The sequence below is a fragment of the Rutidosis leptorrhynchoides genome, chromosome 1, assembly GCF_046630445.1.
Source record: "Rutidosis leptorrhynchoides isolate AG116_Rl617_1_P2 chromosome 1, CSIRO_AGI_Rlap_v1, whole genome shotgun sequence".
In the NCBI taxonomy this organism is placed as follows: Eukaryota; Viridiplantae; Streptophyta; class Magnoliopsida; order Asterales; family Asteraceae; genus Rutidosis; species Rutidosis leptorrhynchoides.
The window spans coordinates 645,198,936-645,211,407 of NC_092333.1; the positions used below are offsets into that span (position 1 = coordinate 645,198,936).

A 12,472-nucleotide genomic window follows, 5' to 3' on the forward strand; every position below is an offset into this window, starting at 1 on the left:
ACCAAATTTAAACTTAATCTTATTATCATCCCGACACGATAAGCAAAGTCTATTGAACAAAGTCTCAAAAATTTTGAACTGTTTTTCATATATGCAATTAACCTTCAACTGTTCCGACGATTCACGAACAATTAATTGTAAATGGATATGTGCGTATATATATATATAAATAATAATTAGGAATATAATCGAAAATATTATAAGTTATTGTTATTAAAATTAATTATGTAAAATAAACTGAAAATATGATATTATGATAATTATTATTCAAAACATATCTATATATATAAAGGAAATATATTGAATGCATATATATAGTTCGAATTTATTTAAGTAAACGACAGTAACACTCGTTTGACTTTCGGTTGCGGTTAAACAAATTTAAATACGAAGACGGAAGACATAAACGAAGATTTGAAGTCGTAAATGGCCAAAACGCTCAAGGTACAAGTCAACAGAGCAAAAATTACAAGTCAACTATACACAAGAATATAATATAATATAATAAATATATATATGTATATATATATATATATATATATATATATATATATATATATATATAATAAGATGTTGACATTAATTTCTTTTCTGTTTCATTCGAAATTCATCAAGAACAACCACCCTTCAACTACTACTAGCTGCTGCTATATGTACAGTTTTCTGGGAGCAAGAACAGACCCCCAAACCTTCATCAAAATCACTTTGGATTGCTCATGTTCAATAGATTAAAACACCCACCAACATCATTACGATTATACCCACTACTATTCGTTTGTTTGCTACTCGAATTCACCTCAAACCAATACACATCACCACCATATTTTTATCACCATAAACGAACCCAACTATATGCTTCTTACACGAACCTTCTGTTACAATCGTTTCTGTTTTTCTTTCTTGAAACCACCACAACACCACACGTTCCAATTTCTTTTCTGTTTATGTTTCAACCTGCAAACCACCCAAAACGAAACAGTAAATTCTGTTTTGATCATCTATTACGATTCCTGTTTGAATAACAAGAAACCGTGAACATCACTACAATTAATCGATGCTCCATCAGTTACTTTTGTCTTATATCTGTTCCTGTACGAGACCCAAATAAACAACCATCTCACAACCTAATTGTTCTTCTTCTATGAAGAAACAAGAACCCACCATCAAACACCACATACATCTTTGTTCCTGAGGAAAACCATAGACCACCATTAACAACTAACCATTAAAATACCACTTTTCATCATCGATTGCTGCATATACTTCTATTCAACAATCAACACAACAATACGATACAAAACAAAAAATTATTACTATTGTTATGATGATAAAAGAACCGATTACCTGCTATGCCTATTCTTCTGTTTCAATTAACAACATCTGCTAGATCGAGTGATTTTGTTGATGCACTAATCGATCTTCTCCTATACCTATCCTGTCGACAAACATCATCAAAGTGACCTGCTATTCGTTGTTGTTTGACTGAAGTGGAGGGATGAAGCAATTAAGAGAATAGCCAATGAATCGTTTACTTACTTGCATCAATTGACTTACCGATTAATTGATCGATTGACGAAGGATAACGAATAACGATGATGAAGACTGATGATGATATTGAGCGATGCTGAAGATGAATCGAAGACTTGCTAAACTTTTATGATTTTTCTTGATTGATTGTTGATTAATGAATTGAAGAATAATTGAATCGTGATTTTTTTTTTTTACCTGCGGGTTGTTCTGCCATCTCGATCTGTTTGAGCCAACAGCCAAAGCAACTCCACTCTTTTATTAGGTACGGTGTATATTATTATTATTATTATTATTATTATTATTATTATTATTATTATTATTATTATTATTATTATTATTATTATTATTATTATTATTATTATTATTATTATTATTATTATTATGTTTATAAAGGTTAAGGTTTAATGAGGATAGGATTATAAAAATAAAAATCATAAATACAAATATTGTTAAGAGAATGATTAAAATTAAATTATGATTATGAATTGAATATAAATAAGAGTAAATATGATATGAAGTAGATATAAACATAGATATATTGAAAAAAGAAAATATTATGAATATGAAAACTAATAGTATAAAAATACTAAGGATAATGGAAAGTAAGACAAGAATAAATATATTTGATTATTATTATTATTTTTTTATATTATTATTATTGTCATTGGTATTAATGGGATTATCAAGATTACTTTATTATTATTATTATTATTATTATTATTATTATTATTATTATTATTATTATTATTATTATTATTGAAATGATTTTTATATAAAAACATTATTAGTTTTAATTTTATTATTATTAATTTACAGTATTATTAAAAACTATCATTATTATTATCATTACTATTTTAATTATCATTATTATTTTAATTATCATTTTTATTATTATTGTTATAACAAATAAATATTATACTTATATTACACATAATTATATACTAAACATATTAACATTATTTTTATAAATATTACAAATAATAAATTATTGATAAAATACTAATATACATATCAAGATATCTACATGTATAAATATTAATCATTTTAAATATATACAAATTAAATACATATAACATATAAACTAAGATATAATATATATAAATTTGTTCGATTACAAATATATGTGTTAATATACATTAATGATATAGGTTCGTGAATCCGAGGCCAACCCTATACTTGTTCAATGTCGTCATATGTATTTTTACTACAAAATACAGTATGGTGAGTTCATTTGCTCCCTTTTACTCTTTATATTTTTGGTACTGAGAATACATGCGCTGTTTTTACAACTACTTTATTAAATGCTTTTGAAATATATTTTGAACTGCGAATACATGAAATGCTTTTATAAATGTTTGACGAGATAGACACAAGCAAAACATTCCTCGAATGAATTATTATGCAGACAGAAGTTCTGCGGATTATTGTTGAATTATGTGGACATGATAATTGCCACCGTTGAATTATGTGGACCTGATAATTGCCATTGTTGAATTATGTGGACATGATAATTGCCACCATTGAATTATGTGAACATGATAATTGCCACCAATTGATATGAATGTTATGTATCGAGAGAATGATTTTATACACAGGTTATGTGTATGTTATTTTTGTGCACGAGATATGTGTATGGTTACTAAGATTTATGAAAAATGGTTTCGTACACAAGAAAGGTGTACTGTATTTAAAAGATATCGCATGTACATTACAGGTGGGTATAGGATTCGGGCCCATTTGTACCATGCAGTATTTAAATTTTGTGGTCTATCAAGATGATGAATTTTATTGTTTTATGATAAACTTATGAACTCACCAACCTTTTGGTTGACACTTTAAAGCATGTTTATTCTCAGGTACGAAAGAAATCTTCCGCTGTGCATTTGATCATATTACATGGAGTCGTTCATGGCATATAGAGGTCAGAACCTCGCAATGGGACCAACTGTTGAAGACTTCATCCAGATGGATTAGGACGGGTCCTTTCAATGACCGAATCAAACACGTTGAGATAGACATGCACTTCATTAAAGAAAAACTTGAAGCCGAAATCATATCTCTTCCACTTGTCAGATCAGAGGACCAGTTAGCAGACATCTTAACCAAATCAGTCAATGGAAGAGCATTCCACGAGGTTCTCAGCAAGTTGAATATCGAGAATCCCACTATTCAACGTGCGGGAGAGTGTTAGAATGAAACAAATCGGATCAGAATGGCTCACCATCATCATTTCCTTAATTAGAAGATTTGTATAGCTGTACAGCAAGCTCCAACGGCTAGGTCTTCACATTGAATACCTACCATATTTGTTTAGGCTCCTCTCCATAATTAGAATTGTAATCCTTGTATAAATAGCTAGAATTCTCCTTGTAACAAAATACACAATCAATATACAAAAGCTTCATATAATCGTCTATACACAATTCTGTTTACGTTTTAAAAATGGCTACTAGTGGCTGTTTTTTTCTCATATCTAGTTATTAAGCTTGTTTAGCTTGATATTTTTTTACAAAGAGTTTCATCACTTTGTTATATGTTTGCTCGATATCATGTCAATGGGAATTGAGATTTTAGGATGAGATTTGCAGGTTATGAATTTGAGTAGATGTTGTTAAAGAGAATGGAGCAAAATACCTAAAATATTCTATGTATATAGCATATGTAAAATTTAATAGATATTTAACGATCGTTAACGGGAATACTAAAGAATTGAATGAGTATTATCATTATCTTTGATAACGCTTGTTAAAAAATAGTGTGAATTTGAGGAATGAAAAACTACTTAAAAAGCACTCTGATTATGTAAAATACGTTTGAGTTTAAAATGATTCCACAACCACTAAATTGTTTTATTGATATTAGAAAAAAGATAACAATAAATAAAATGAAAGTCGTCATGCATAAACTCTAATTTCTTTTTTTTAGTCGACGATGTAAGGGAGGGTATATTAAAGATGTAATTTTGTAGCTTTTGTTGAATCAAACGATCAAAAGTTGGGTAACAAATAGTATATAAGGAAATTATACTCATTTAAAAGGATATCAAAACAGGAAAAAAAAGTGAAAGCTATCATGAAATTTTAACTTAAAATAAATTAAGGACTTTTATTTCAATTTACATACATTAAATGAGCAACAAATGAAATTTAAAATCATTGTTTATTTCTATAATTAAATATCAAATTGAAAAAAAAAAATTATAGACAGGAACAATAGTTAAATTTAAAAAATACCACGAGCAGTCGTATCTCAGTGGTATCGGCTTATATCCCGGGCATAAAATTCAAAGTGTGAGACCCGGGCGAATCTCATTAAGGGGTTTTCCCATGTCTTTGGTTTCCCACGTTAGGTGTTCTAGATAAGATCGGGTATGTGGTTCCACATATACTGGACTCCGTCATTGACTTTTAACTAACTGTTGTATAAGAGAATGAATATTACGTAAGTTTTAACCGTGGAAAAGGGTTAAATAAATGAATAACAAATGACAAAATTAATGACAGTTACGCATATTATTCCAATAATCTCTTAAAGACGATTAGGCTACTCACTTTGTTCAAATAAAATGACCCGTTATAACAGACTGACTTTGGGTCAAGATGTAAGTTGACTAAATTGTCCTCAAATGTTATATGTTTTACCATATGCATTATTTTTTAAACGTATGTTACCTGTTATTTGATGATAAAATTTGATTAGTTTTGTGATAAGGGTCACATAAAATATTTATTTATTTAATTTGGACTCTGTTAGTGCCCCTAACGAGGTACGTAATATCTAGATAAATGATAAATAATCGTGTGACATGTGACATGGGGTATAATTTTAAACACCATTTAAGGTGTGTATCTGGATACTTCTATCCATTTTTCCCAATTCGAGAAACACTCTCATTCCTACATAACTTGCTTCTCTTGCAAACCCTAACACTATTATGAGGTATTCTTGGATTAAATTAAGTTTGCTAGCTAATTCTTATATCTTCCGTAGCTAAAACATCAGGTTTGTGCTTTGATTTCGTTATTTAATCCTTGTTTGTTCTAGGTTTGAGTTTTAGTGGGTTTTAGCTTATTGGATGCTTGAATCTTGTTATTTGAAGTGTTTTTAAGCTTCTTGTAGTTCGATTATATATATATATATATATATATATATATATATATATATATATATATATATATATATATATGTGTGTGTGTGTGTGTGTGTGTGTGTGTGTGTGTGTGTGTGTGTGTGTGTGTGTGCGCGCGCGCGCGCGTTTGTGTGTGTTTGTGTTATACAAGCTTCATGATCTATCAATCGATCAGAACTGTGCCAAATCAGGATTTTTTTTGGGTTAAAACCCTTTGAAACTGTTGTTACCTGTTCTTCATCATTCTTTTGAACGAGTTTCTTTCGTGCGATTGAAATTGTTGTTCATGCGAACCACTTTGTGGTTCGTGCGAACCAAATTTGGAACGTGGTCGGATTTTGCTAAGCCTTGATTCATGCTAATGAGGTTGTCGTTCGTGCGAACCACCTAGTGATCCGCACGAAGTAGATGGTTTTGCAATGTATATATTGGTCTGGCTCATTTCGTGTGACCGAGTTGTCATTCATGCGAATGAGATGACTCATCCGCACGAATGACGGTCCTTCGTTCAAATGATCTGCGTGTTTATGGGTGTGAATTTTTGATTCTGATATGCATGGTCGGCTGTTGGTAATGTAATACGAGTACTGACTTGATGCTGTCTTTCTCAGGTGAAAAAGATAAAGAGAAGGCTAAAAAGATTAGACCTCTGATAACCTTCTATTGCTGGTAATCGGTGAGTGGAACTATTCATAGTTACGTATAAAGTAGCGTAGCAGATTATGTTACTGCAATTATGTTTCCTTGTAGTTACCATGAATTACACTGTGATTGCTTGATTATATGATTGTATGTCCACATGTGGAGAATCAGTTATGTGGTAACCTGGGTGGGAAGAGGTCAACTAGGTTAAACATGTCCGGTTCAAGTGTTACTATTCATATAGTATAGTTTGAATGACGCACCCCTTGCATCCGAATTACTATATGAAGGAGCCAGTAACAGGAACTATATATAAATTCTAGCCCGATAAGCTAGTAGTTGCAGGTCTGTACAAGCCTCCGGTCCTCTTCGTGTGTATGTGACTGTTATGTGTTAGACTGATTAACAGTTCGATACCGTGGTGCTTTGTACTTGCTGTGTATAGTTTAATTCACTTAGCGTTATACTAACCCCCACATCCTCCCTTTCATGTTCTGGAACTTTGAAGTTAGATGGAAGGAGACCAGATGGTGAAGTTATGTTTGACCAAGAAAAACTCTGATGCGATTTTGTATTAATGAAACTGTAGTTTTACGTAACACATGTTTGTAAACTGTTAACTTAATTATGTGTAACGATACTGATTTCTATGTAATTAATGTTATTTTCGATAACGTTTTCCTTGTGATTTATAAAAAGAATGGTCGGTGTTACACTCGTTAACGGGAGTGAGCTGGTAACACAGATAGGTAGCAGGTCGCCATTGGATCCTACAGCGAGACCTGCAACGGACGGTATAGTGCTCGATTTCTTTTTTCAATTTGAAACCATTTGCAACGGCTATAATTGGATTTTAATTATTTTAATTTATTTTTTTCAAAACCAATAATTTACCCTCTATAAATATTAACCCATTTGCATAACTTTTTTACAGTAACATTTCATACACTCTCACAACCATTTCATTCAATCTTAATACAATTTCTTCAAAAAGAATGTCTTAGCAAACTAACAATGATTTTTTCAACAATGTGATAATCAATCCGATCCCATCACCAAATAATTCATCATCGAATCAAGCTAGCAATTATTCTCCGAGTCAAACTAGTTTTTAACAACTCGCACCAAATCAAAACGCTATCTACCAACAAAAACAATTTGTTCAACCACCACACCAACAATTTGTTCAATCACCACAACAACTACTACCATTTCAACAACAATTACAATTTCAAAACAACCCATATTATTCATAACAAGAACAATTTCCTTTCAACCAACAACAACAATTCTATTCACAACAAATTTTATACATACCACAAACTTTAACACAACCGACTCTTGAAAGCGTACCTGAAACACAACTCGAAACAAAAAATCGAAAAACTAAAAGAAAAAAGCATGTAAACCAAGTGATGCCCAAAAAGTCAAATTATGCATTGGACTCCGAAAGAAGAAAAAAATATTGGCGGAACGTTGGCTCGATGCTACTGAAAATTCGAAGATCGTAACCTAAAAAACGACGATTCATTTTGAAATATGATTGTAGCCAACTATAATCGTGTCGCTGGTCACAAAAGAAACAATGATCAAGTAACTGGAAAATGGTCGAAAATGGCAAAAGATATCTAGATTTTTATTGGCATTTACAATGAATTAAAAAAAGATTAGCGTAGTGGAGCTAGTGACGCATATAACATTGAAGTTGCGCGTGCACAATATCGACAAAGTCAAGGTGTTGCTTTTACGCATGAAGAAGCACGAAAAGTACTTCGTGAATGTCCAAAAATTTATTTCCTCGAAGGTGTAATGAATACTCGTAGACGTCCACTACCGAAACCAGCGATCACTTTGCGAGACGAGGATCCTTTACGAGTTGATCTGAACCCGGATCACGCGAAATTTTTCACGGACGACCCGATCTGGCGTCCACCCGGTTGACTGGCTGGTCGAAAATTCGTAAAAGCTCGGGTTCATCCGACTCCGCTTCCTTACGTACCTCATCCGATGATGTTCGTACTCAAATCATGATAGCCCAACAAGAAATTGTTCTAACTCAACAAAAAAAAGACAAACATTAGAAAAGAAACGAATGAGTCGCGCCTTTAGAATTCTCAACACAACTATCAACCCGGTATTGCCTAAAAGAGACCAAATAATCCTTCGTGCATATCGCGAGAGTATGAAATCGGTATTAGTAATGGGCGAAGACGAAGACGAAGAAGATGATTCGACGCCCCTCGACTATTTTTATTTATCATAATAATAAGTTTCTTATTATTTATGTAATGTTTTTTTATTAATGTAATGTTTTTTCTTTTGTGTAATTTTTTTATTCCTTATTTATGTAATGTTTAAATTAATGTAATGTTTATTTTTATTTAGTTTTTTTTAACAGTAGTTTGGGATTTATCCGGAAGGGACTAAATCACTCATGCGATCATCTCCCGCAGTTGCTTAACCCGCCCCAACCGATGCCTTGGAGGAAACCCGAACCAATTTGAGGGCATGACCGGTAAAACCCCCTCTCGCTGCCCCACAACGCACTGAGCGAAAGGCGACCATGGGTTGATTTCAAAGTCATGGAATAACCTTGTGTGCAATATTGTAATCCGTGGAATTTGAACTCTTAACTTCTAACAAAGAGTGAGAGACCATTAACACTTGGTCTATAACACTTAATCATCCTCCGACATCCCAAATTAGTAGATAATGATTTATTACCCCGTACTTTATAATGATGATTGCATTATGATCAAACAAGTTGTCAAGCATCTTCAATTATTATCACTACCATTACTTACCCGTTAAACTCTTCTATGAAGCACCCCATAAGTATTTCCTAAATATTTAAGTAGCAGATAATTTTTCAAACACATCTGATACTTTGATAGACAACAAATTGACAATAACTTGCGAAGAAAAAAGTACTTCTTTCTCTCATATTATTTAAATAAACTTAACTTATTATAACGAGTGGATTGTTACAGCAAATGGTAAGTTTATGAGTTGGTAAAAGAAACAGCCTGGGTTCGAGTCCTTCTGGCCCTTTTTTATTTTCGTTCACATTTTTTTTCCTCAGTTCTCGCTTAACATTAGTTTTGTAGAGAAAACTTTTTTATTTTCGTTCACAATTTTTTTCCTCTTTTCTCGCTTAACATTAGTTTATAAAAAAATGTTAGAATGATTCGCCACAACGCGCATACAAGAATTTTTCTAGTTTAAGATCAAAGTTGAAAAAATGAATTTAAAAAAATTAAAATATGACACTTATTATGAAATGTTTGAAGTATTTTTTGTTTATTTTACAACATTTTTCACGTTCAAAAGTGGAAGCAGACAAGAACATTCCGAACTCGTGAGATATTTTGGAGGCAACACAGGAGTAACTATTTAAATATGTCATTTTCCAACATTTAATATCATGCACATAAACACATGGCATGTTTTATGGGACAAAATTGTACGATTTTGTTTATAGTGTAAAATGACAAATTTTTACCAATTAAAATATAATGAAATTAAACTTTAAAGCCCTTACCAAAAGAAAAACTACAGTATTACTTTTAAAATCAACTAACGAGCTGATAAACTGGTTTGATGGATGGCGAGCAACGACAACACACAAAACAAAGTTGTTTGTCGTCATCACGTCTACAACTTGGCTCCTACGAAGATACGGAATAGGCGTCTTATTCAACAGTTTTAAAGAAAAGTGTATTATTTGATTCTATTCGTTTTTATTCTTTTAGATGGTTAAAATATAAAGACAAGTTGTTTGTAAATTGTAACGTTTGACTTCAAAGGTGTTGTAATGTTTAGGCTAACCTAGTTGCTCACTAGGTAGTCTTTATTAATAAAATTTTGGCTAAAAAAATTGAACTAAATCTCAAACTTTTAATCTTTTATACTCACTTATACTCCATTCTTCTCAGTTCAAAATGCATACAGTCTAAAAAATTTCATTATTGTATAGTATTTTGTTGTCTACTATACAGTTTTACTAACTTTTTACATACAATTTTTATTTTGCATGCATAAAGTAAGGGTATAACTTTACGCTACTATTTTGATATATTTATAGAAATGAACTATTTATTTGAGTCATTTTGAAAGGAAAACAAGATTATTAAATTGAAACCGAGGAAGGAAGTAGTGAATTACATATTTTCTTTGTGGTCTTACATATCATTAAATATGCAAAAGTACAAATTTACCCCAACTAATCTAAACAGCATTCATATCATTTCTTTGTCAACCAAAATCAATCATCATAACTACATAACATCGTTTTCATATAAGAAGAAATCAACACCAAAACTCACATTATTTGTGTAGTAATCGTCCATTCTAACAAGAACAAATTAATCACAACAAGACATGGTGACATTGTAACTATACGTTTCAACCGGTGTTAAACAATGGCACGTTCATACAATTGTGAACACTGAAGATCTCAGGAACCTAAATAACTCGATATGTTTAATTTGATATTTTGATTCAAGAATCAACCATATTACATTGATACTCAATGTGTTCACATTTATATTATGGACTATATAATATAGTGTAGCAAGCAAAATGCAATTTTTACAAAAGAGCTTACATACATAAGATCATTGCTCATTTGCTCTCCTTATAAAAGAAACAATACAAGAATTCACCTAAAGAATCTTCAATTAAACTCACATCATTTTTGTACTTAAATGGAAATACCCATCATGTCTATTAACAAATTCTCCATCATCAATGCTTCATGATCTTCACCACAAGAGCGACTATTAGTACTTAACATATCTGCATATATAAATATATCCCCAAATCAATCAAATTTGCAAGAAAGTTAACTTCTTTTTCTTATGCAAATGAAAATGTCACAAATATAACTAAGTTAATATATAACTAACATACCGTGGAATGAGGATTCAATTTGGTTGATCTCTTGTGTTGGTGTAAGCTTGTTGATGGGGCGTGAAGTTATGGGAAGTACAGGAAGAACATGACAATTGCATATTTCGATCATGTTTCCGTCTGGATCATGAAAAAATAGTTGGTTCACTTCTACACCGCCTTCTGTAACCAATGCGGTCACATACTTAATGTCTAATTTGTCGAGTTTATTGATTATGAGATCCATATTCGTGCATTGAAACGAAATATGGTTGTCTTTTGGATTAATTACTCCTCCTTTTGATGGTGTGGTTTCCACTTCTAACAAATGTATTCCAATTCCATGGTTGAACAACCTATTTTAAATCATGAACAAATTTAAACTTTGAAAATTTGTAGAAAAAATTTAGTAACATATCTAATTTCAAAGTTGTAACTATAAATTTTCATTTCAATTTGTCCATGTAACATAAATGTGTAGCTTTAGCTACTATTCAAACTTGTATTTTTATAGCTTTAAAAGGAAATATATCATTAATTGCAACATATAATTTCAATTATGTCCTAATACAAGTGTAAAAATTTATATTTCTTATACTTTTTGTATAAAAAAGTGTCCACTTTTTAGTGGGTAATGTTGGGCATTTTAAAATAAACACTTTAACTAAAAGAGAGTGAATATTTTATTTTTTATTTTTTATACTTAATGTAACGTAGTTATAGTTAAGTACACATATGATACATTGAATAAAGAAAGATAAAAAAAATAAAAATTGAAAGATGGACTAACCAAGCGCCTTCAAAATCGAACGAGGAAGGACGTCTAATCAGAACGAATCCAAGAACGTCGTTGTAAAACTTAACAGACGTACGAACATTTTTGCATCTAAACGAGACGTGATTCAAAGATAAAAGAGGCAATTGTTGAGATGAAGATGATGAACCAAACAATGTATCTTGACCCCCTTCCATAACAACTTGTTTAGCTATTAGATTAAATTTTATATTAATTAAATATTAAATAATGAAAAACAGGAAGCTAAAATGGTTTTAATATGATTGCTAGTACAGAAATGCACAAGTGAGTATATATGAATTTGTTGAAAAGCTCACTTACTTATAGAGGAAATAAGAGGGGCTGTAGATAAAGATAAGATATTTGTACGTACGAGCGGATCCTACGTGTCAACACGTCTTCTCTTTTACGGAGTACTACTACATGAATTTTTTCTAGTTGCATATATAAAATGGAGTAGTAAACGCGCAGGAGCATGCTTTCAA

The 12,472-nt window shown here is 31.2% G+C and overlaps 1 protein-coding gene across 1 annotated transcript; it reads right to left on the reverse strand.

Annotated features, from left to right (window-relative positions):
* Positions 1-10,822: 10,822 nt before the first annotated feature.
* On the reverse strand, positions 10,823-12,262 carry LOC139885735 (glyoxylase I 4-like). Its single transcript, XM_071869489.1, has 3 exons — positions 11,982-12,262; positions 11,213-11,547; positions 10,823-11,098 (listed from the first exon to the last, which is right to left on the reverse strand). The coding sequence occupies exons 1-3, from the start codon at positions 12,161-12,163 to the stop codon at positions 11,004-11,006; spliced, it is 612 nt and encodes a 203-aa protein (XP_071725590.1). The 5' UTR covers positions 12,164-12,262; the 3' UTR covers positions 10,823-11,003.
* Between the last annotated feature and the right edge of the window lie 210 nt (positions 12,263-12,472).

Bases quoted from the DNA above. Each gene is read 5' to 3' on its own strand.
- LOC139885735 (XM_071869489.1), bottom strand. From the start codon at position 12,163: ATGGAAGGGGGTCAAGATACATTGTTTGGTTCATCATCTTCATCTCAA. The intron at 11,548-11,981 runs GTTAGTCCATCT...GATTTAAAATAG, and splicing joins TTCGATTTTGAAGGCGCTTG to GTTGTTCAACCATGGAATTG. The intron at 11,099-11,212 runs GTATGTTAGTTA...TTATATATGCAG, and splicing joins AATTGAATCCTCATTCCACG to ATATGTTAAGTACTAATAGT.